General features: G+C 51.0%; 11 protein-coding genes across 11 annotated transcripts; 3 read left to right on the top strand and 8 right to left on the bottom strand.

The window, feature by feature from the left end:
• Positions 1–3139: 3139 nt before the first annotated feature.
• On the bottom strand, positions 3140–3862 carry COL26b_007985 (uncharacterized protein; the record flags this gene model as incomplete). Its single annotated transcript, XM_053180763.1, has 1 exon — positions 3140–3862. The coding sequence occupies one exon, from the start codon at positions 3860–3862 to the stop codon at positions 3140–3142; it is 723 nt and encodes a 240-aa protein (XP_053035285.1).
• Positions 3863–5020: 1158 nt separating this feature from the next.
• Positions 5021–6355, bottom strand: COL26b_007984 (uncharacterized protein; the record flags this gene model as incomplete). The annotated part of the gene is made up of 3 exons (XM_053180762.1): positions 5021–5337; positions 5410–5788; positions 5846–6355. The coding sequence occupies 3 exons, from the start codon at positions 6353–6355 to the stop codon at positions 5021–5023; spliced, it is 1206 nt and encodes a 401-aa protein (XP_053035284.1).
• A 713-nt stretch (positions 6356–7068) lies between these two features.
• COL26b_007983 (uncharacterized protein) lies at positions 7069–8420 on the bottom strand (the record flags this gene model as incomplete). The annotated part of the gene is made up of 3 exons (XM_053180761.1): positions 7069–7659; positions 7738–7860; positions 8013–8420. 3 exons carry the CDS (start codon positions 8418–8420, stop codon positions 7069–7071), a joined length of 1122 nt encoding a protein of 373 aa, XP_053035283.1.
• A 164-nt stretch (positions 8421–8584) lies between these two features.
• COL26b_007982 (uncharacterized protein) lies at positions 8585–9215 on the top strand (the record flags this gene model as incomplete). The annotated part of the gene is made up of 3 exons (XM_053180760.1): positions 8585–8643; positions 8687–8838; positions 9100–9215. The coding sequence occupies 3 exons, from the start codon at positions 8585–8587 to the stop codon at positions 9213–9215; spliced, it is 327 nt and encodes a 108-aa protein (XP_053035282.1).
• A 444-nt stretch (positions 9216–9659) lies between these two features.
• On the top strand, positions 9660–10121 carry COL26b_007981 (uncharacterized protein; the record flags this gene model as incomplete). Its single annotated transcript, XM_053180759.1, has 3 exons — positions 9660–9731; positions 9779–9923; positions 9970–10121. The coding sequence occupies 3 exons, from the start codon at positions 9660–9662 to the stop codon at positions 10119–10121; spliced, it is 369 nt and encodes a 122-aa protein (XP_053035281.1).
• A 408-nt stretch (positions 10122–10529) lies between these two features.
• On the bottom strand, positions 10530–11615 carry COL26b_007980 (uncharacterized protein; the record flags this gene model as incomplete). The annotated part of the gene is made up of 1 exon (XM_053180758.1): positions 10530–11615. One exon carries the CDS (start codon positions 11613–11615, stop codon positions 10530–10532), a length of 1086 nt encoding a protein of 361 aa, XP_053035280.1.
• A 578-nt stretch (positions 11616–12193) lies between these two features.
• Positions 12194–12698, bottom strand: COL26b_007979 (uncharacterized protein; the record flags this gene model as incomplete). The annotated part of the gene is made up of 3 exons (XM_053180757.1): positions 12194–12344; positions 12396–12624; positions 12680–12698. 3 exons carry the CDS (start codon positions 12696–12698, stop codon positions 12194–12196), a joined length of 399 nt encoding a protein of 132 aa, XP_053035279.1.
• A 666-nt stretch (positions 12699–13364) lies between these two features.
• Positions 13365–17341, bottom strand: COL26b_007978 (uncharacterized protein; the record flags this gene model as incomplete). The annotated part of the gene is made up of 3 exons (XM_053180756.1): positions 13365–13523; positions 13593–14419; positions 15313–17341. 3 exons carry the CDS (start codon positions 17339–17341, stop codon positions 13365–13367), a joined length of 3015 nt encoding a protein of 1004 aa, XP_053035278.1.
• Positions 17342–18270: 929 nt separating this feature from the next.
• COL26b_007977 (uncharacterized protein) lies at positions 18271–19421 on the top strand (the record flags this gene model as incomplete). The annotated part of the gene is made up of 2 exons (XM_053180755.1): positions 18271–18411; positions 18486–19421. The coding sequence occupies 2 exons, from the start codon at positions 18271–18273 to the stop codon at positions 19419–19421; spliced, it is 1077 nt and encodes a 358-aa protein (XP_053035277.1).
• A 356-nt stretch (positions 19422–19777) lies between these two features.
• COL26b_007976 (uncharacterized protein) lies at positions 19778–20650 on the bottom strand (the record flags this gene model as incomplete). The annotated part of the gene is made up of 4 exons (XM_053180754.1): positions 19778–20059; positions 20122–20292; positions 20363–20533; positions 20597–20650. 4 exons carry the CDS (start codon positions 20648–20650, stop codon positions 19778–19780), a joined length of 678 nt encoding a protein of 225 aa, XP_053035276.1.
• Positions 20651–21182: 532 nt separating this feature from the next.
• On the bottom strand, positions 21183–22155 carry COL26b_007975 (uncharacterized protein; the record flags this gene model as incomplete). The annotated part of the gene is made up of 3 exons (XM_053180753.1): positions 21183–21453; positions 21510–22019; positions 22070–22155. The coding sequence occupies 3 exons, from the start codon at positions 22153–22155 to the stop codon at positions 21183–21185; spliced, it is 867 nt and encodes a 288-aa protein (XP_053035275.1).
• Positions 22156–22439: the final 284 nt, after the last annotated feature.

The following is a 22439-nucleotide window of genomic DNA, read 5'->3' as shown; positions in this document are numbered from 1 at the left end:
TATATTGTGATCAAGATCCGCGTGATTGTTACCCGTGAATTCGACTGACATGTCAATCTTCGGGTCGTCTGTGATTGGCAAACAGAACATGTTCCAATCGTCGATGTCCTCTGCGAGAGGGCCTGTGGTGCAATCTTGGTCATTCTGATGAGTAGTCGATGACGACAAAGACGGCTCCAGGAACTGGGAAGTTGCCGCTATGTAGCCTTGTTGTTTGCAGGCCAAGGACGAGTATGAGCCACAAGAAGAGGAGGGAATGTTGCCGGTAACGCAACTAGAATCTTCCATCTGGGCGGTTTCTGAATGGCCGAACGATGTCGCCAAATCAGATGGAACAGACGCGGCGCCAAATTTGGGCTTGACTTGTGCTAGGAGGCCGGATTCCATAGCCACTGTAGTAGAAGAACCTGGCCACCGTGACCGCCGCAGACGGTGCTTGAGGATATCAATCGATCTCTGGGCTCCTGGCATCTGCAGTAGAACGTACAAAGACATACTGAGTCTAGAAGCAGAACATTTGGCGACGATGGGGTCATCAGATTGGAAGTCAATGGCGTTGATTGTGGCAGAAGAGTACTATGAGAACACCTGGAGTCAGCTTGACACAAGCAAGTGCCACCGGCCAAAAGGTAATGGAAGCAAGATGCGATTTAGCTTACCATGCTCCATACCATGGTGTATGTCATGTTGTTAAGACCAAATGACTTAGCATATAGCTTGAAAAGCTGATGCATCTCCTCCGCCTTGGCTGAACATGTTGCTGAAGCCTCTCGGATCAAGTTAAGTGGTGCGTCGCTCGTGGCCCGTAATTCATCAGGGATGAAGATACGATAGAGGAGGATCCAGCTGGCACGATACAGCGAACTGTGTGAAGAACGGAATATCAATCAGTTTTGATGTTGCCTTTTCAAAGAGTAACTTGACAATACGTACTTGACTGAGAAGATGTGCGGCGGTGGGCAACGTTCCGGCAGCCTGCTAGTATTCATCTTGATGTCAACTGGCAAACAGTCATACCACTGCCGCAGCTTTGAGCCCACAGCGTTAATGAACCGACCAATGCCTAAATGTCTCGGCCTGCCAACGTAGAGCCGCATGATAATGGTCTGAATAATCTCGCACAGCTTGGCGAAGTGCTTGAAGGTGGTGGTCGTGAAGGATTTGTGAGGGGGGTAGGTAGTAAGTGCTGAGCTCCCACATGGTTCAGGCTGCCAAATGTCGTGGTCCTCCGTATCGTCCAGAACATGACCTGGCCAGACTGTCTGGTGCGCGTTGGAGGTTGGTGTACGCCCCATGGACACGCTGATGATCTTATCCCAAGTGAAAGCTGACCAGAAAAGACGGCGCCTGATTTCACGGTCCTCTACTGTCAGGGTACCAAAGCTGAAGATAGATAGGCGGCTACAATCGAGATGGATACCCATGTCCCGCATCGCTCTGAACGCCATGCCCGTGTACATCCACCCCTGAGACAAATTTCCGTGTGCGCAGTCTCGCTGGCCAAGGAGAAGCAGACCCTGTATCGTAGGTATGGATGACGGTCGGTCTAGCTCGACGGATAAGAGTGTTTTGGCTTGCGATAGATATCCTGCCTCCATAGCATCCCTGTTACCAGTTGAAATAGACCCTGAGCAGGCCTGGCTAACTGTGAAACATTGCCGGATGCTGCAAGCACAGATGACCTGCAACAAGAACTCGTTGAAATATTGTCCTCCTAGCGCCATATCCCGCATGAAAGCGGGCCGGTAGATGATGCAATCAGATGCATGTTGCCAGCAGAAGTAGGTCTCGAGCAGTTGCTTTATTGCCTGAGACACCTCTCGGCCTCTTTCCAGTCCCAGCTTGTCCCATGCCAACATCTCCCATGTGCGGGTCATTGCTGCGTCGACTTTAAGGGACCCAACCTCACGTGTTTCATCTTGATGACCATCCTCATCGTCGCAGTTAACGGTCACATCATCCAAATTCAGCATCGCGTAGGGTTGTCTCGTCATGCCGCCTGATCCCAATGAACCGCCTGCTTCGGCGTCTATTCGTGCGTGTTGCTTTAGCCGCCCGATGACGACATCAGGAGGTGCTTCCCAGAACAAGGAGGAAACACCAAAATGCCCCATCTGTCAGGTTTGTCAACGTCTCGCGTTATTTGGCGAGCATGCTCCACTCTCAAGGTGGCAACTCACTTGGCCATCATCTGCAAGACTCATATGCATTAGTAGCTCATTCAAGGCAGATACGCCACCATTGCCCTCATCCTCACTCTCGTTATCTCTCAAACTCTTCCGCCCACCAACAGCATTGTTGTCCCATCCATCAGCCCTTTGGCTCGAAGCCAGTGCCTCCCAAGTACCACCTGATGGCGTCGCTTTCATGTCATCTGTAGCGAAGTTCGGTAGAGGTGTGTTCTCGAGGTACTGTCGGATGAGCTGCCGAATCATGAAGTCTGGCGGACCAGCAGTCGGATCTGTAAGGGTTTGTAGGAAGTGGAATGTTTGCAGCAGTAAAGGCACCGACTGTGACGGGACCAGATTGCGGGCGTTACTAAGTTACCTTGAATCAGCTAAGATGTAACTCAAAATCTTTGGGTGATGGAATAGGAGCATTCATGAACCTCCAGTTGCCTTACTTCTCATAGATGCATTTCTCCTTCAGCCTTTGGCATCGTGCACACCTGGGAGTATGACCATCGCAGCGCTGTTTCCTCCGTCTGCAGCTAGTGCATGACGCGCCGTACCGGATCTTAGATTTGCCATTGCTGCTATCGCGGTGCTGGTCTAAACGGTCTCGCGCCGCATTATTGCATTGTGGGGCGTTATGAGTCGTCTCGGTGTTGGAGTTGGGAGTAGACTGTGGCATCACAAGACTTTTGGTGTGGTGAGTCGATGGTCATAGAGAAGCGCACGCTTGGAATTGATGGGTTATGTATTTTTTTTGTCCAAACGAGTGAAGCAGACATCTGAGTGTTCATTTGGTGTGATTAACTTGCTACGGCCTTCTCACATGATGCGCCATGTACCCGAATCGTGGGAACCCCAAACTTTCCCCGGATCCCCCGCACCTCGGAACCTCCGATCCCATGATTCGGCTTCGGCCGCATTCCGACTTCTTTCGGAGGCGGTCCGAAAACATGGAACCAACTTGGTCAGGCATACAGTCTGGCTGGATTGTCAACCATAATCTTGCGGAACAATTCCTCGCCAAACCACTGTCTGTACTGTGCTGCCTCCGCCTTTTCATCAAATGCTACAACCTCGCTTGATCCCCCACCTGATACGACGTGCGGCCAGTCACTGCCATAGACAGCCCTACGACCCCCCGCCGCACTCGCCAGACCCAACGATACCAGCCGCATGTTTCTCAGGTCCTGGTCAGCCCCAACCCGCTGTGTTAGCCCGGATATCTTAGTCCACGCGGCTCCACTCTCAATGAGGTCGATGATGGCCGCGTACTTTTCCGAGGCGTAGTCGGCGGCAGTGAGGTAGAAATGGTGATCGCCGACGAACTCGATGCCGGTCTCAGAGTGCAATTGTTTCATAAACGGCGCGAACTTGACCCACTGCTCCGTCTTGAGCTGTCCATCCAAGGTCCACCCCAGCGGCGCGATCTGTCGGGCCACCGTCTCTATGTACACCTTCAGCGCCTCGTCGCCCTCAAGGCCTTTGGTCACGGCGCCTTGCGTGTGAATACGCACTGATCGCACGCCTTGTGAGTGTAGCGCGGACAATTGCGTGTGGTCAATGGTGGAAAAGTCAAGTACGACGGTTGCTCGTGACTGTCGTTTGCGGCCGTCGGATGTAAGTGTTGAATTGACGTAGGCAACGCTCTCGAGCACATTTTCCGGCCGCGTGCCTTCGGGCATTGCCATCACGAAGACATAGTTGTCGGCTGGCAGACGAGCTAGAGCTGACTGAACGCTGGATGCTGGTGGAAAATAGGGCGAGTCGGGCTCGTAGGGATGTTTGACCGGGTCAAAGGTGTGAAGATGTGTGTCCCAGGACCCGGCTGGGAGTGGCTCGATAGCTAATCCGCACGACACTATGAAGAATCTCTTGTTAATATGAACGTTCTTGGCGTCGAAGTCGGCAAAAATACATACGTTTGACCATGGAATTGAGAGGACTGTCTAGCGAAAGCGTGGCTGCGATCAGAAACGTCAACAAACTCTCACTCAATGGCAACATTTTCTTGCTTGAGGAATCGAGCTGCGATGACACGATGAGGGCCGAATAAATAGTGATAATTAGCCGCTTAGAGGTGAATTCGTTTCGATACAAATCAATCGGAGGCCTATGAGCCCCAACGTATGCACCCACATCCATTCCCCTTATCTCCGGGTCGGCATCGTATTATCGGACTGGCTCCGGCCGGCATTCAACACCGCCCCCTGCCATGGAAGGCGGGGAACTCTCCCTGTTACATCGTGTTGTCGGCGAGGACCACGGTTGGGAATAAATTTCCAATTGAGCGGTTTAGTACCCTCTGCTACGAGCGTTCTACAGATGCAGGCAAGGAATCCTTTTGCCTGCTCAAGAACATTTCCTCCGCACCGGGACTGGGAGAGACATGTTCGATGTGTTGACAGTGTGGTAAAAGCGGGGTCGATTCGAATGATATGCTTTTGCAACTTCATCAAGTCATTCGTCCTTCTTGTTGAGCGAGTCACTTGTCGTCCAGTGCTTCTGATTTTCGGGTCAAAAGGGAGTCGTGTATTTACTAAATTATGCGAAGTCGATTGGATGATAAAAAGAACAGAGATGGCGACAGATACCACGGCAGATATGATCGCAACTATTATCAAGGCGAAAGCGAACGATAATATGGCTCATAGCGCTTGATCAAGTACTCTATCCGGGTACTAGAGCGTCATCCAAGACGCACCTTTGACCAACTCTTCTTGTGACTCGTTTAGGCCTGGTCTGAGGAACTGCGAGTTACTAATCTCCAATACCTGTTCTGTCTGATTTACAATGTCCACGATAATTGTTTGTTATGCGTTTCCCCGTTATCTCTGGAGTGTCGTATCCTAAATGACCATGAGGAGCTTAGTCCCGTTGAACATCTGCTCCTTATACTTGACGCCGTCGATGTCAACGATCTTCTCCGGTTTCGCCTGTGCACCCTGTGATCGGACTGTCTTCCATTCTTGATACGTTGGGACTTCAAGACCCTCGTCGAGACGCCGACTACAAGCACCAAAAACGTCCGAGTTCTTGTTCAGACCTCTTTCTCTGAGCAGCGGGGTGTCCATCATTGGTTCCATACGCATGTCTGCCCAAGCATGGTTGAACATGATGAGGCCAATGCGATTTGCGTTCATTTGATCGCGTGGAGGTTTAGTAACTAAATGGAAATCAGACCAAGCGAGATTTGAGGCCGGAAGGTGAAAAACTAATACTGAAAAGGTCGAGATACCCTTATGTCTGGTGGCCTTGAACTGGCCACCCGAGATGACATCTAGCGCATCGCCCAGATTCACGAGTAGTCTACCAGGTTCATAGCCTACCCAGCGCCACTCATTTTCAGCGTTCAACATCTGAAGGCAACTGACAGGTTGACTGGGTAGCAGAGTAAGGGTACCGAAGTCGGTGTGCCCGTGCATGATCAAGGAAGACTTGTCGTACTCCTCAGGATCCCACTTATGGTACACCATGTGGCGGTGATACGATGTTCCTGGAAGACTATCGCCCGCTGATCCCCGCGCCGAAACCTTTTCCCAGAGAAAGTTGTCGGGCATGCCGAGAATACGCGACAACAGCACTAGCAAGCGGCGATTAACTTGGTTGGTCATATGCTGATACAAAAGTGAGCGATGTGGTCAGGCAATCAGAATAAGTTTGGGAAGGCTCACGTCGGCAAAACCCTGGATCTCGTCCATGAAAGGGAGCATGTTGGAGGGGACGGAATCGGGCAACCCGTCGAAGTGTGACTGGTACCAATTGAAATGCTCGATTTGATCGCGTTGGCCCTCCTTTTCGCCCCATCCTACTCTGGGCTTGTAGCCCTTAAATGTGCCTTTGGAGAGATCCCACATGAATTTCTCCTTCTCTTCTTCGCTGATACCTCCATGAAAGAAGATGTACTGCGCGAGCGCGAAGTGGCGATCGAGCTGCTCTTCGGTCATTCCGAAGTTTTTGACGAACAGGAATCCGTCTTTCTGGATGGCGAGGCGTGTCGTCTCAACAAGCTCCGCCTGCTGGTTAGGGGTGCCGTCGAGGAGAGACAGGTCAAGCGTGCGTAGTTCTGTCCAATTCAAGTCTTCTTTGGTTGGGTGAGGCTTATCCCAAGGGGCAATTTCAGGCTTGCCAGCAATGCTGCTCGCAAATTGGGGCATAGGAGGAAGGACCTCGTCGATGGCCATTTTGGTTGATAGCTGGCACTAGAAAGATGATTTGAAGTCAAGATGAACACTGAGAAGGCGTGAAAGGTTGGATTTTGTTCTTGATCACGAATGAAACGAATTTGAAAGGACATCGCATGTCCTAAATTTGAAAGGCGTCTCGATATTTATTCACTCCTTGTGACAGAAGATTTAGCCGTACTGGCTTGTAAATGCGGTACGATGCTTGTTGCGCGGTTCTGAAGCCCGTTATCCCTGATGGCCTTATCGGATTTGTTCTCCGTCGCGAATAATGATGCACTTTACACAGGCGTTGCCTACTGGACGCAGCCTATCAGCGATATCTGTGACACAAGCATCGGGGTTGAATGCCGCTTGGGGTCCGGGCCAAATGTAGATCACCGCGCATCCCCGCAAAGTACTACGCAAGGGGTGAGTCACACTGCCAATGAAAAGGATGGGAAGGAAAATCCCAGACTTATCAAAGGGAAATTCATCTTATTTTATGTAATTCATCTTCTTCTATGTATGTTTGCGTGTTGGATTTGTAGAAGCTGGTTATGCTAGAATTCGTCTCTTATGCCCCCGTGTACGGTCAAACACCAATTGATCAAAAGCCGCACCTCTGCGGAATGAAAACAACAAAAGAACTACTATAACGCGTTTAACATCCATGATAACGTGATACAATTGAAGCTTTCCATGGTGAACAATGGTGGCCGGATACCTTTCGCTCAGATCTTCTCTTGGTCCCTGATACCATGGTCATTCGAGACAACCACCATTGGCGGACGGCCTGATTCAGCATCTTCCTCCCTCTTTCTTATAAATGCTCCTATTAGAGAAGTAATACCCGTGCTCAACATAAAGTAACACGTCAGGAATGGCCTGCCAACGAGTTCTGCAATGGCAGCGAACCAAGCATCGGGGAAGAGGCGAACGAGAATGGCCCAGGGCAGGCAGAGCGCCGAAACGACAATTGAGATACCCCATTGTGTACCGTCAAGACCGCCAGGGGAAATCTGGAAAGCTCTGGACCCGATGAAAATAATCGCGAGCTGCAGTCCAACCATGATGCAGTTGATCACAATAAAAAACAGGTTTCGGTGAACGCCTTCAAAGATATTGAACTTATTGTCGAGTCGCCGATTGTTGAATTCGTTGAAGATTTGCATCCATACGAAGGTGTTGAAGACGATTGTCTCCAACTCAAGTTTCTTATCGGGATCATTCAGGTCGTAGTTGAGAATGGCGCCTCCGCTAAAGTAGAGAACAAGTGCCACTATCAATTGGTAGATAGACTGCCCAATGATCATCTTCCACATCTATGAACAGTATCTGTCAGCGACGTAAAAACGGGCAAACTAAAACTTTGTAGGCCTTGGACTCGTGGAGTAACTTACATTAGTTGTAATCAATGCCTTCTTCTTGCCCTGCGGAGGACGATCCAAAATCTTCTCGGTTGGAGGGTCGGTAGCTAGTGCTAACGCTGCAAAGGTGTCCATGATTAAGTTAACCCAGAGTAGCTGCACCGCCGTTAGAACAGGCTTCATCTCTGCATCGTAAGCAGCTGTAACAAATGCCAGCAACACGGCTGTGATGTTGACCGTGATTTGAAACTGCCAGCAGAAACCCGTTAGAGCACAATCCCAACGATGAACCCAATGGCAACACCCACCTGTAAGAACTTTTGAACCGCATCATTGACCGCCCGACCCCACTTGAGAGCGGTGATGATCGATGTGAAATTGTCGTCCATGAGGATGATAGAAGACGCTTCCTTAGCAACTTCGGTGCCAGATACACCCATCGAGAATCCAATATCAGCAGCCTTGAGAGCCGGAGCGTCGTTCGTGCCATCGCCTGTGACAGCCACAGTCTCACCTAAGGCTTTCAGCTTCGATACCAGGATCCTCTTATCTTCAGGGGAAGACCGTGCCAGGACCTGGAGGTTTGGAAGCATGTTGTCCATCTCGGCATCGGAAAGTCGGCGAAAGTCGGGGCCCTCCATCACGATGCCGTCCGTGTAAATGCCGCATTCCGAAGCAATTGCCTTTGCAGTGACTGCGTTGTCTCCAGTAACCATTCTAACATTGACACCTGCATGTTGGGCTTATGTTTCTCGGTGCGCTGGCTTCGTACCCCATATCAGAGCGTTGGGGTCGCAAATGGTGCATCACAATTGCCAAGATTATATTCCTTGCAGGTGCTTCAATTCAGACAGGCTCTCGCGGCATTGTAGCCCTCGTCATGGCCGGAAGATGTATCGCGGGTCTAGGCATAGGTGCTTCAGCTCCTGTCATCCCAGTGTAAGTCTTGCTTGACCGACGTCGCACCGAAACAGTACACTAGATTCATTGACGTCCTTGACAGATACATTGCCGAAGTTGCGCCCCCCACCATCCGTGGAAAGCTCGTAGGTTTCTATGAGATTGGGTCCCAGGGCGCGCAAATGCTCGGGTTCTGGGTCAACTATGCCGTCAATAAGACTATCAGTCCTGATAGTGAGTCTCTGTCTCATGACTAGGAAACTCAAGCGACTGACGAGACATTTGCAGCAAGCACCCAGTGGATGGTTCCTCTGGGACTCCAACTATTGCCCGGTGCAATCCTTTTGGTGGTCCTTCCTTTCTGTCCTGAGTCTCCTCGTTGGCTTTGCGGAAAGGACAGGTGGGACCAAGCTGAACGAATCCTAACTGACATCCGACAACTCTCAATTGACCATCCTTATGTGGCCCATGAGATACGTGAGATTCGACTCGCAGTCGAATTCGAGGCACACCTAGCTGCAAAGCACCCCGGCCTCAAGGGCAAGCTCAAGGACCTCACAAAGAAGGGAATCCGCAATCGCCTGGCCATTGGCCTTTGCTTGATGATGTAGGCTCTGCAGGGTCATCTGTAAAAGCATCTTACTAAAATATGTTTTCAGGTGTCAGAATATGACTGGAGTCAACATCATCACGTATGGACCCTTGTTCTTCTCAGGGAATCAAGATCTATAGCTAACCATTGGCATTGTAGTTACTATTCACCGCGCATTTTCCAAACTCTTGGAATACAATCAACGGACCTGAAGCTCTTTGCCACTGGATTCTATGGTGTTGCAAAAACGCTTGGAATGGTAATCTTCTCATTTTGGGTTGCCGATCACTTTGGTCGACGTAAGGGGCTTATCTGGGGTGCCTTTGTGGGTGCGGTGCCTATGGTGAGAAACATCCATTATATCTTGAGTGAGATTCACTGTCTAATCCTTAAATAGCTATACCTGGGAAGTTATGTCATGAAGAACGACCCTGAAGCAGCCGTAGCAGCCGGCAGAACGACCATGTCTGGATGGGGTTATCTGGCCATGGTTTGTGTCTACCTCTACGGTGTAATCTACTGTGCATCTTGGCAGGTGAGTACGTTATAGCACCTCTTGGCATTTCCACTAATGCATTTCAGGGGATCACATGGCTTTATGCATCTGAGATCTATCCTCTTTATCTCCGGTCCCTATGCATGGCCCTCACTATCGCCGATGAGAGACTTTGGTCTTATGTTGTGTCTCGCTCGACACCGTACATGAACTCTGATATCGGTTACGGAAGTAAGTAGGATCTTCAGCGTTTGGAGTGACGTCTAACGTTCTACAGCATACTTCTTTTTTGGGGCCCTAATGGTATGCATGGGCTTTTGGGCTTGGTGGTGCATCCGTGAGACTAAGGGAGTGCCTATTGAAGAGATGGACGCCCTGTTCGGTGCCCCTCATGCGAACATGGAAGATTCAGGCCCCAAGTCCGCCTGATATACACTCATAAACGACTACTTCAAGTCTTGCTGGTATGCATTCTATCGGCTGGTGGCATGTGGACCTGCAACGATGTGCCGAATTTGGGGACCTGTTTCTCACTGCCTGTTTAGCCGTTCTTTCCCCTCTTTCTACGGACTTTACTTCTCGTTCTATCAGCGCCTTCATGTCATAGTACACTCACTCATTAAATCATAGCCAAGGCAGGCTTTGGTCACTAAGTATCTACGTAATTATTTGGTTCTCCGGCGATCATTTATCGCATGCTCTCATCGAGATAAAAAGGCCTAGCAATCAACGCTATGTCAGATACGCATCTATCGTCAATGTGCCAATGCTTCCACAAATAAGAACAACAGAAAGGCTGTTGAAACAGAATTGCAATTCTGATACATCTAGCGTCCTTCATATAACGTAAGTATAGTACGCAGAATCTGATGTACATGTCATAATTCTCTTGACCTCTCTCACCACAGCATCAGTCAAGGAGTCAGTCGTTCCTGAACCTCCCAAATCAGGTGTCAGGTCTTTCTGCCCTTCCACCACAACGCGCACAGCCTCTCTGACTGCATTTGCCTCTTTCCGACGGTCCACAGACTCCAGAAGTAGGGCGCCACTCAAAACCAAGGCCAGAGGACTGGCAATGCCCTTGCCAGCAATGTCAGGGGCTGCGCCATGAGACGCCTCAAAGACAGCGAGGTCATCGCTGACATTCATGCCCGGCGCCAGTCCCAAAGAACCGACGAGCCCCGCAGCCAAATCTGAAAAAATGTCACCGTATTGGTTGGCCGCAAGAACAACGTCGAACCTCTTCGGGTCTTTGACGATGAGGTAGCAGGCAGCGTCGATCATGAGCTCCTCGGTCTTAATGTCCTCGTAGTCTTTGCTAACCTCCCGGAAGCAACGAAGGAACAGGCCATCCGTGTAGTTGAGCACATTAGCCTTGTGCAGGCAAGTCACTCTCTTACGGCCGTACCTGCGGGCATACTCGAATGAGTATCGTGCAACGCGCGTGGCTGCTGCGCGTGTGGTGAGCTTGATTGCCTCGGCGGCGATGTCGTCCCCAATCTTATGCTCGATACCAGAGTAGAGATCTTCGGTGACCTCTCTCATGATGATGCAATCGAGTTCCTCGTAACGGCCAGAGACGCCTGCATATCCCTTTACAGGTCGCGGGTTTACGAAGAGACCCAGCTCCCGCCTGATCGCATTGTTCAGTGATGGATAGGTCGCCGAAGTTCCGTCAGGCTGAAGACAGGTAATGCGCCCCACGAGTTTGTGGGTAATGATCGGGGCTTTGAGCGTTACGCCGACCGATCGGAGCTGAGCCGCCGTCTCGGGTGGTATGGGGTGCCCGTGCTTTTCGATGGCCTCATCTGCAATCAAGATGTCTTCCCATTCAATGGGAATGCCGGTGGCCTCGAGGACACGCTGCGAGGCACGCATGATCTCGGGACCGATGCCATTGCCTTTGAGAACGCCGATGCGCATGTTGACGATATTGCGGTAGGTTTGATAAGAAGATAAGGAGTTGAGTTGAGGATGTGTATCTCGGCGAAACTGCGGACCGTGATAGGACAAGGTTGCAGGAGGTCATCTGAAATCTCGGTTCAAATTGATCAAAAGAGAGCAATTTATGTCCGCTGCACCGGCTATGCGATGTGGTCACGGCCCGAACACCGGGATCCGAAGGGCTCGGATCCTTCCGATCTGCGGTCTCATCCCGGGCTTGTGGTCGAAGGCCAGACTATGTCAACTAGTATTAGACCCCTGATTGACCAAAGCAGATCTTCTTTCGAAGGACTGGACTCGATAAGAGTTGTTCTTGTTCGAAGCATCGTTAGTCGTAGTACCCAAGGAGTTGGTTGGCACATGTCCACATCCTCCTTGTGAGGTAGGGAGCATACATGTAGGGGGGGCTATGTTGAAGGAGGCTAATGTGTAGTGGCCAAGCCATCATTAAATGCACGGAATTATGCGACTAGGCCAAAGAGCACCGGAAACAGAAGCATGCCATTGCCAGTGATAGAATGAATCAAACAACGCTGTATTATATGTATTCTTCCTCGTTATAGAGACTGTTCCTCGGGTGTGGAAAGTCCACCAGTCAGTTTTGACGCCAGCTTGGTGAAGTCGCACATGTACTCGTCTGCCTCGTCAACCTCGAAATCAAACCGACACAGGTCCTCCTTGAAAGGAAACATGTAGGTTTGCGTGACCCTATGGCGACGTTAGTCCAGATCTATCCCGCAGAAGCAGCCGCTGCCTTACCAGTGATGCTCTTTGCTTGCTTGATATTCGTCCAACGCGGCGCGGTTCTCGTGGTAGCTGAGTAGAGCAAACTCAAAACCCTTGCTTCGCTCGATCGGGTCGGTCACGGATGGTCCTCCGACGATAAGGCGATTGTCCTTAACGCATGATAGGTTCTTCAACTTCTTGAGCTCTCTTACGAATGTCTCCTTGTGTTCCTTGGTAACCTCCGGTCGGAATTTGAACAGCACTTGCCGACTTGTCAGACAACTATAGGCAAATCGGAAAGGAGTATAATCACTTACCCATATGAATGAGAGTCATCTTGGCAGTCTGAAACGAATGTTGATAGACGATAGCGTATAAAATGGAGAGCTTTTTTTCAGAACAAACGCTATATTGCTTCGATTATAAAAAGCAAAAGGTAGAAATCAGATCGTTGGGACAGTTTGTCATTTTCCCTGATATTGAAGAGGCCCTGTTCAGCAATTTGAGCCCATGGCATGGTCCACCAGGGCCTGCATTATGGGGACGTCCACACCCCGGCATTGACGCCGGCCCGCACCGGCATATGGCCGGAGGCCAAGACTCTCAGGAAATTGAGTCCCGCTTATCATGATCAGCCACCGGACTGATAGCTGGCACGTAATATTGGTGCAGACCAATGATGATGGTCGCGTTGAGAATTACCAAGATGAAAGAGTGATATGGTTTGTATCTTGTCCTGCGGGAACACCGGCTGAAACATGAGGCAGATGTGGTAGCGTGGCATCCCGAGAATATTTGCAATAAAGGTCCAGTGATCATCCCAATCTAGACGGGGAAATAGCTCAGCCGGAATTCGCTTTGCGCCTTGAGATGATTTGCTTTAGGATGACATCAGCACGTCTACGGAAACTTTGTATCATGATCGAAGCATGCTCACACTAAAAAGGAACATGAAGTCTACGAATTCTACCTAAGTAATCGTTTCGTTTCCACCCATTCAGCTTAGGCACGAGGCGCAAGCTTTCTAAGTGCTTCAAGCGTGTATGATGTGCCCAGAATCTGACGAAGCAATTCCTTATAGTCCCAGCCAAGAGCTGCTGCTGCAAGTAGTGTCAAGCTCGCTTGCTCATCTCGACCCGGTCTGCCTGGCCCAGTCATGTTCTGCGCAGAAATGTTGTATTAGGCTTTATGATTCAAATGGAGCCAGCCATTTCGGCCTGATGGACTTACCGGCTTCATGTTCACATCGAACAGCGCAAATTTGGAGCCTGCCTTGAACCGACGAACGTCGATGCGGATAGGCGCGGTGGTACCAAGCAACTTCCCGACCTTCTCACACTCCTTGGCAACTTCCTCATAAGCAGGGTCTTCAGAGCCAACAACAGCTTTAGAGTTTGCAGTGACAGCAACTGTGCCGTTGTAGGGGGCGATGCCATCTTGGTGGTTGAATCGGGTGACAACAGGCAGAGACCAGTATCCCTTGTTAAACGTCGGAGGCATGACTGTCACCGTGGCCTCTTCGCCTGCAAGGAACTCTTCCACGATGATCGCATTGGTTGCCTCGGACTTCAGGAGCTTGATGTGGGAACTCAATTCGCTCTCATCCTGGCAGACCTTAACGCCGTGGCTGCCGCGACCACGTGCAGGCTTTGCAACCACCGGATACGGATATGATTTATAGTCAGGCGTGTCCTTATTGGCGTGGATGGTGCAGGCCCACGGCATAGTGAAGCTCCCTTGCTGCCGCAGGAGAGTGTTGACGAAATCTTTGTCATCGTACTTCTCGACAATTAGAGGTCCTTGTCCAATAACCTTGATTTTCTTCTCATGTTTCCCGATGCGCGCCGAGGTCTGGAGCGGGTGGCTGGCGAAGAGAATCGTGTTCGCCCACAGATGCGTCGCGCCTTTATCAATCGCGCTCAGAATACCGTCTTCGTTGTCGGGGAAACACCAATCGGCATCTTTGAGAGGGTCTGGTCGCGAATGCGGGCTAAGAACTTGAACCTCGCTTGAGAGACTTAGGTTGTATGCGATATCGGCACCGGAGTCTTTGTAACCTGGAACCAACCTTTAGCTAGCCGAAAATTCATTTTGTCTCATTATTTTGGCTACCTACCACCGGGCTTCTTCGGTTTGACATTTCCAGCGATCACTGGAGGGTCAATCTCCTGATAGAGAACTGCTACTTGCGGCTTTTGTCGACAACGAGCTGAGGAACTGAATGCTTGGAAACAACGCGGCGCAGCTCGACATTGAGTGCGGAGCAGAGCTGAAAGTAAGGGCGACGACGAATTCGCCCTTCTCACTGCATGCGCAAATTTATGCATGCTCGCCATTTTGGGAATCGTCGGTCTCAATGCTGAAAGAACTCTATTCGCCTACGCCTCCCAGCACACTGAACACAAGCTCAAATGGAAGAAGAGCTGCAATTTCGGGTATTGAGCGCAGCTGCTCTCGGGGCTATCCCGAGTGTGGCGTCATTGTGACCGGGCAAAACCCGAGCCCACTTTTCGGCTGCATCGGTCTCTGCCGTGCTTCCGCCCAGTTAGAAGGTGAGGGCACGCTGATGTTAAGTATCGTCATTTCATACCTCGGTGAGCGACTAGAAAATGGGGATAGAAGTAGAAACGACATTGATCTCTTCACTCTTTCTGACGTCAAGGGAAAATAACAAGTCACTGGCGAGAAGGTCGCAGACGGCGTTGTTGACCCCCCAAAGATGCCCCTAAGATGCCTTCATTGTCTTAGCATTAGACGCATTAGGCAACTAAAAGCGCCCGGTAGCTATTAAAGAGTCACTTCGATAGAAATTGGTCTAGATAGATACAAATAAAAGGAGGTATCTTATTGCTTAATCAAAATAACGCTGGACCTGCTGGATCATCGGTAGAGCTGAATCCAGCACTGGCGTCCAAAAGCCAATTGAGGTCAAACCATGAGCTCATATCACCTAGCTCATTGAAAAATGAGTCAGCCTCAAATTCTCCTCCCATTCCCATGTTTGCATCCATCGTATAGAGGTTTGGGTCCATGATCGGTGCAGACGTGATCTCGCTGGCTTCCGTCTCCTGTCCCTGTGCCATTGACACGAGAGACTGGCCAGCCGCGACTTCTGCACTGGGAGGTCGGTTCGCGGCAGCTTTCCATGACTCCGTCGTCAGATAAACAAGCCTCTCATACTTCAACACAGCATCGGCAGCCACACTCCATGTCTTGGCAAGGTACTTCAAGAGGTTGCTGCACGCGTCTGCGTTGCTCTTCAATGCCACCAGCGACGTCTCTTGCTTGATCTTCGGCACCACCCATAAGCAGTAAAGAAAAGTGATACCGCTTACGAAGACCGTATGTGCTGTCAGCCAACTGTTCGAGAGTTTCGAGAACCGGTGTAGCTCGGAGTTGATCAGTATCGTGGCGACGGCGCTTTCGTAGCAAATCTTCCAGCAGTCGAAACTTGGCCTGGTGATGGCGGGTGACGGACGGTAGAGAAGCATGATGCAGTGATGGTACTTCAGCTCGAGACTTTGTACGACACCATCCAAAGTACTTCGCCGAAAGCCCCGACGAAACTCAGCTCTGAGCCCTTCAAGTAGTGCGTCGCAGCGCTTGCGGACATCCGGCTGCCAGGTGTCGAAGTCCGTAGGCCATGGAAACCTGTTTGGCAGATTGACGACACGGTATATCATCAGCTTGATTTCAGCTGTGATTTGGTCGAATTTGAAAGAGTATTGTGCAGCTGCATACGGGTTGACCATGACCCTTGCCCGTTTTGTTGAGTGGTGCGGAGAGCGAGCGCTCTCTGGTGTCAACGCACTGCTGCCGACAGAGTCCCCTACATGATCTCCAGGACGACCTACATGGCCAGGAAACTCTATATCAATAGCCTCGTCTCGAAGGGTCAAAGGACGTCCAAGGACGACTGATAATGTTCTCTCTAGTGAGTAAGCAGACCAGAAGATGCCTCGCCTCAGGTTGAGACGAATATGAGCAGTGCTAGGCTTTGCTAAAGGGGAATGACGGTGCATGTCAACCCCACGTCTTTGGAAGCCCAAGTCCAAGCAGCTCGCAATGATGTTCATCACAAGGAACCATGCGTTTGGCCCTTCTTCGAAGTAGAAGCTGGTCAAGGCTAGCAACAGCATGATCTGTAGTCCTTCTATGCTGTCATGCAAAGCCAGGGTGCCAATCCGTTGCATAGCTGTGGCGAGATACCTCTCAGATGAGAACTCTACGGAGAGCCGAGACTCCAAGATTCGAGCACCCAACGCGAGAACAAGAAATACTTGAACTGAATGGAACGGGGATAGCGAGGCTTCAACCTCTGCTAGAGGAGGCATTTGCATAGACCCTGCCTTTTGAGTTGTGTAAAGACAATCTAGGTTGTCAGAGATACTATCCTCATCAAGGAATGGGTATAGGGGATGGAGAGTTTGGAAGTATGCGTCGGCAAAATGCTGCAAGTCGACTTCAGACGTCCAATGAGGTGGAAAGGGATGATGGGCAGGCGAAGGTTTCCGCGCCACTGTCCCTCCTTCTGGGGCTGACCAGCTCACTGACAAGCCTTGAGATTGAGGTATGGCTGAGAAGATGAGGCGCGCAAAGGGTACGCCCGAAGAAGGGCCGAGATATTTGGACTCCTTGGAGTTGGCCAATGACAGCATACCAACCTCATGGGCAAGAGGCTCGCTTGGGCCAATCTCTGTAGAGGCAGATGGACTGAGCGATGTGGTGTTCTCAGTCGCCGAGGACTGAGCAGTTGGGTGGTTGTCGACCGGGATTGTCTCATCCTGGTGAACAGCATCTTCAATGCCTGGGTCTGCTTCGATAGTGTCCAATTGAGGGAGGCCCTCGGTGTCCACGATGAGCTCTTGGTCATCATAGATATCCTGCTCGTTATGGCTTGACTGGTCGATTGGCGTGGGTAAGGGTTGCTGCATGGGCCATTGCTGCGCTTGCTCCATAGTAGGACTTGTCTCGTACATGGGGGCGGTAGAGACCGTGATAGATGACGCTATCGCCGACCGCGATTCCACTTCTGGGGCCCTGTCAAGTTCTTCGGGGGCTACCCGACGAAGGGAGTCCTCAAGAGACCGTAATCGCGCCTCCAATTTGGTGACATGGCTGCGGTGTTCAAAGTCAGTTTGCCATTCTGCTGTCCGAAACGGGTAATTATTTCGATCTGGATGCTTACTTGACCGCGTCGGGATTATTCGCAAGATTCGCCCTGACGCATGGGTGCCCCGAACGTGCACAGTTGGTGCAAGATGGCCTCTCATCGTCACAACGGATCTTTTGACTGCGGCAGCGGGCGCATGCCGTGCCTTTCTTGCGGCCCGGCCCAGTCATCGACGCCGCCCCGGCCCGTTGCCGAGTCGATACGGGAGAGATTGGCTCTTCGGACCAACCAGACGATCCGGCAGCGTCTGCGTCCATCGACTGATTCTGTGGAGAGGGCTCTTACACAGGTAAGAGACCGGCTTATCGGGGACTCTTGTGTATGAATCTTGACGACATGAAGCATCGAAGCTGGTGCAAAGAGGAAACGGGGGAAACCCGAGAGTGTGGTTGAAGAATTGCTTGGAGTTCTTTCTTGGCGGGGAATCCTTGTGTGTGGCTTGACCAGAGTCATCAATTGACGAACAGGAGCAGTCCGCATGCGGGGGCGGGGCAGTCCTCGGCTTTGGGCCGGTGCTCAGGCTTTGGAGGGGTCATTTCATCGGGTTAACCCGACCAATGAGGGTCTAAGCGTGATGTCCATCTCGAAAGTGACGATGAATAGGGCCGGTAGCATCCGTGAAGGCAGATATTATTATCGTGCTTTTTTGCTTGAAAGTTTGGCACCCAGTCTCTTCAATTTGCTTTGAACAACACGAGCATCTCAATCTGTTGTGAAGATACGTCATCGATCAGAATGTCTACCCCAGCACGCTACTACGCTAAGCCAAGCGAGGCCGTCACCTTCGCCAAGACACTTCTGGTGAAGTCAGGTCTTCCTGAGGATGATGCCAGTCTCATGGCTGAGTGCCTGGTACAGGCTGACACTCGCGGCGTTGTAAGTGCCTAAAAATCCCAATTCATATGGCAGACACGGTTGGAAACATAGCAACTAACTTCCGATCCTGATAGGATACCCACGGACTGGCGAGACTTCAGCAGTACATTGAAAGAGTCCAGAGCGGCCTTGTGAACGCCAAGGCCAACATCCAGATCACCGAAAAGACACCAGTCGCTGCACACGCCGATGGAGACAATGGCTTTGGTTTCATCGTTGCCTCCAAGGCTATGAAGGATGCGATTCGTCGTGCAGAGACTTACGGCATTGGAATTGTCACTGCGGAACACTCCAACCACTTCGGCATGGGTGCCACCTACGTCCTACAGGCTCTTGACGCTGGCATGATCTCTCTTGTCTTCACAAACTCGGCCAAGCAGATGCCTCCGTTCGGTGGCAAGGAGACCCTGCTCGGTATCTCTCCTTTTGCCGCGGGAGCTCCCAGCAAGAACGAAGTCCCCTACATCCTCGACATGGCGCCATCCGTTGTCGCAAAGGGCAAGATCCGCAAGGCCGCCCGCAGAGGCGAGAAGATTCCCCTTGGATGGGCGTATGACAAGGACGGAAAGCCCACCGAGGACGCGAACGAGGCATTGAACGGCTCCATGGCTCCTATTGGTGGCCCCAAGGGATCGGGAATTGCCATTCTGATGGACATCATGTCCGGAGTTCTGTCCGGTGCCGCTTTTGGTGGTGAGGTTGGTGACCAATACAAGGAGGCTCGCCCTCAGAACGTCGGACACTGCTTCATCGCCATCAAGCCTGACATTTTCATGTCCTCCGAGCAGTTCCGCGCCAGGATGGACACTCTCGTTCAGCGCGTGCATAGTGTTACGCCCGCCGATGGCTTCAAGGAGGTCCTCTTCCCTGGCGAACCTGAATACCGCCTGGCTGAGGAGCGCAAGGTGCAGGGCCTGCCGTTTGCTGATGCTGAGAAGAAGATGTTTGAGGACTTGGCATCCAAGTATGGTGTACCAGGGCTTCAGCTGTCTACGACCCCGCTGGCTTGAACTTGGCGTGGAGAAAATCACCAAAAGATGGAACGACGTTATGTACATAAGTAGACTTTAAATGAAAAGGAGTCCGCAGAGCACGTTTCTAGTGCATGACAATAAGATGCGCTATTGTCATTCTTCTTTCGCAGGTCTATTTTATCCTTCTGAATCACTGTTGAATTTTCTCAGCTAAGATCATCGTGTTTACGATCGGCAATTGTGACGATCGTGGGTGCATTTGTGGCAAACCTCAAACGGTGACGGCGATGACTGCGTCTATCTCCCTACCCCAAATTTCCCTGCCATTCCACTTGATCATTTTTGAAATACTTTCTTTACACATTGATCTTTATTGCCGAATTATTGTCGCTCTATTTACCCCTGAAGGCCGCGAACGCCTCCTGTACAGACATGCCACCACGGATAGCCTCAGCACACCTGTCGTCTGCAGCAGCGAGCCCAGGGGTCTTCTCAAGGACCTGCTCGGCCAGATCGCCGGGCAAGAACACGACGCCATCAAGATCGGCGATGATGTATCCTCCCGGGCTAATTGTGGCATCTTGCTTGGCAGACTGAAGCTTCACATCGACGTTGATTTCAGATGGGAAACATACAGCACCACCGGCCGTAGTGCCAGTGCCTCTCGCAAACAGCTGGAATGATGTTCGTCAGCCAGGGATGCATAAGCATTGGTCGCATGTCCAATGGCTCTTACCGGAAATCCAAGATCTCTGTGCTCTTGGAGGTCGCGAAGATGTCCGTCAATTACGACCCCCTTGGCCCCGAGGATCTGGGCTCTCAACGACATGAGACCGCCATAACAGGCGTTCACATGCGGAGCCGGCTGTGAGATGAAGACAACAGAATCCTTGGGGATCTGGTCGATCTGCGAGAAGGAATCGTGATTAGCGTACCACCTTCAATCTGCAAAGCTTGCCTCAGGAAGCTAAACTCACGTAGTTGCCCTTGACCTTAGGCGCAGATGAGTCGCTCTTGGGAGCAAACTTGACAGTAAAGACGGGTCCGACAATCTTGGTCTTCCCAGCTTGGTACTCTGGCGAGTAAAGCACGAGTCCCTCTAGGAAGCCTCCGTCAGCACGGCCAAGCTTGGAGAGGCCATCCGAGATCTAGTATATTCAGTAATTAGAGCCTTGTGGTATGGAATACTGGCCGGAAGTCGGTCTCCTCACATCACAGCTTGACCATTTGGAGAGACGCTCCACGATGTCGGATGTTGACGTCATTTTGAAAATAAGCAAATTCTGCAATTGAATTCGAACGTGAACGACAGCATGCAGTCACTTTTGGCCTCTAGAGCTCTCTTAATAGGGTTTTGATCAAAGTTCAATCGACTTGAAATGACGTCTCTATTGTCATATTGTTCCGATTGTCGGATAGGTCCCACGCGGGTTCTAATCCAAGCCGGCATCGCGGGGCAGTTTGTTTTGTTTCGGGGAAAAGCCGGCTTTCTGCAGTCACACTTTCGGGATTGGGCCGATACCACAGGTCGAAAATCATAACAGAATTCTGGAGCAATCGTGGTTATTCACATGGAGGAATCAAGAAATTTACAATGGATAGCTCAATTGCGGCATGAATTTCGACATTGGTAGATCACGATTGACACGACCTAATGGGCTGCATCAGCTTTGTAATTTGCGATCGGTTGAAGTCCTCATAGCACGAGCTGAGAACTTGGTTCCAAATACAGAGACATGTGCTTCATTCGTGTTGGTAACATGTACGTGAATTAGAATCTCTATACACCGGCATGCCCTATGCTTTGCCAGCTGAGTACAGCACATCCCTCATCACCCGCTCAATAGACTTGGCATAAACTTCCGCGCCCTTCATTTTCAGAACGGTAAGCTCCAGCTTGCCCGCATTCTCTGCGATAAAGTCTGTGTACTCGTCGCGGACCGTTCTGTTCAGGTTGATTTTGACCATGCCATGCTTTCTGGCGGTCCTGAATTGCTCGTCAGACACACCGTGGGTTCCATGCAAGACGAGGGTAATGTCGGGGATGGCATTGTGAATGTCGTTGAGCCTGCAACAAAATATCAGTCAAAATCAGGGCTCCGTTATAGCCGCTGGAATACTTACAGAGGCAATCTCCAATATTTCTCCGGGCCACCAGGACCGTAATTTCCGTGGATGTTTCCAAAAGACGGGGCTAGGAATTGCACTCCTGTCTCTTTCACGAAATCTCTCGCAAGCTCGGGTCGTGTAAAAATCGTCTCGAGATCGACTGTAGGCAGACCATCCTCGCCGCCTTCCAGCCGGCCCATCTCAGCCTCGATCGCGATGCCCTTGGCGTTCGCGATCTGCACAATCTCTTTGCACTGCCGGGCATTCTCGGCTTCGTCGTGGATTGAGGCATCGACCATAATAGAGTCGAAGGGAAGCTCAAGCGCCGCCTTGACGTCTTCCGGTTCGATACAGTGGTCGAGATGGACCGCGATCGGAACTTTCGCGGCGTGCGCGGCGCCAATCACGTACTTGACGAACTCCGGGCCTTGGAATCGCATCGTCCATGGGAAGACTTGGATAATGGCAGGCGACTTGCACGCCTCAGCTGCTCGAATGACAGCGATAACACCGTCATCATTATAACTATTCCCGAGTCAGCTTTATGGAAGGCCTACAAAGAATGCAGTTCTCACCAGTTGTACGCGCCGACTGCGTAGCCTCCTGTCCTAGCCGCCTCAAGGATCTGGTACGTCCTGTTGTTCTGGGGAAAAGATGCCATGTTTGCGAATGTTTCTTCGAGCAATTTAGTAACGTGAATATTGCAGTTTCTACTCGTCTAAGATAGCTGTTCGAATGATTTATCCGAGAACCATCCACGGCGTGAGATGGTGGACACGACAGACCTTCTGTGACCCACTCGGCTTGACCCCGGCTTGTAAGTGCTTCGCGCGATGCGATCGTGTAATTGAACTGATCGGGCCAAACTCAAGTAGATTTACGCAGAAAAGCGAAGATTTACTCATTGGGTATAGAAAATCGTGACTTGAAACGAGATATCATTTT

This window comes from Colletotrichum chrysophilum (assembly GCF_026319265.1).
Source record: "Colletotrichum chrysophilum strain AFK26 chromosome Unknown scaffold_67, whole genome shotgun sequence".
NCBI lineage: Eukaryota > Fungi > Ascomycota > Sordariomycetes > Glomerellales > Glomerellaceae > Colletotrichum > Colletotrichum chrysophilum.
Note: the sequence above shows the minus strand (reverse complement) of the source record. Positions and strands in the feature narration are given on the sequence as shown.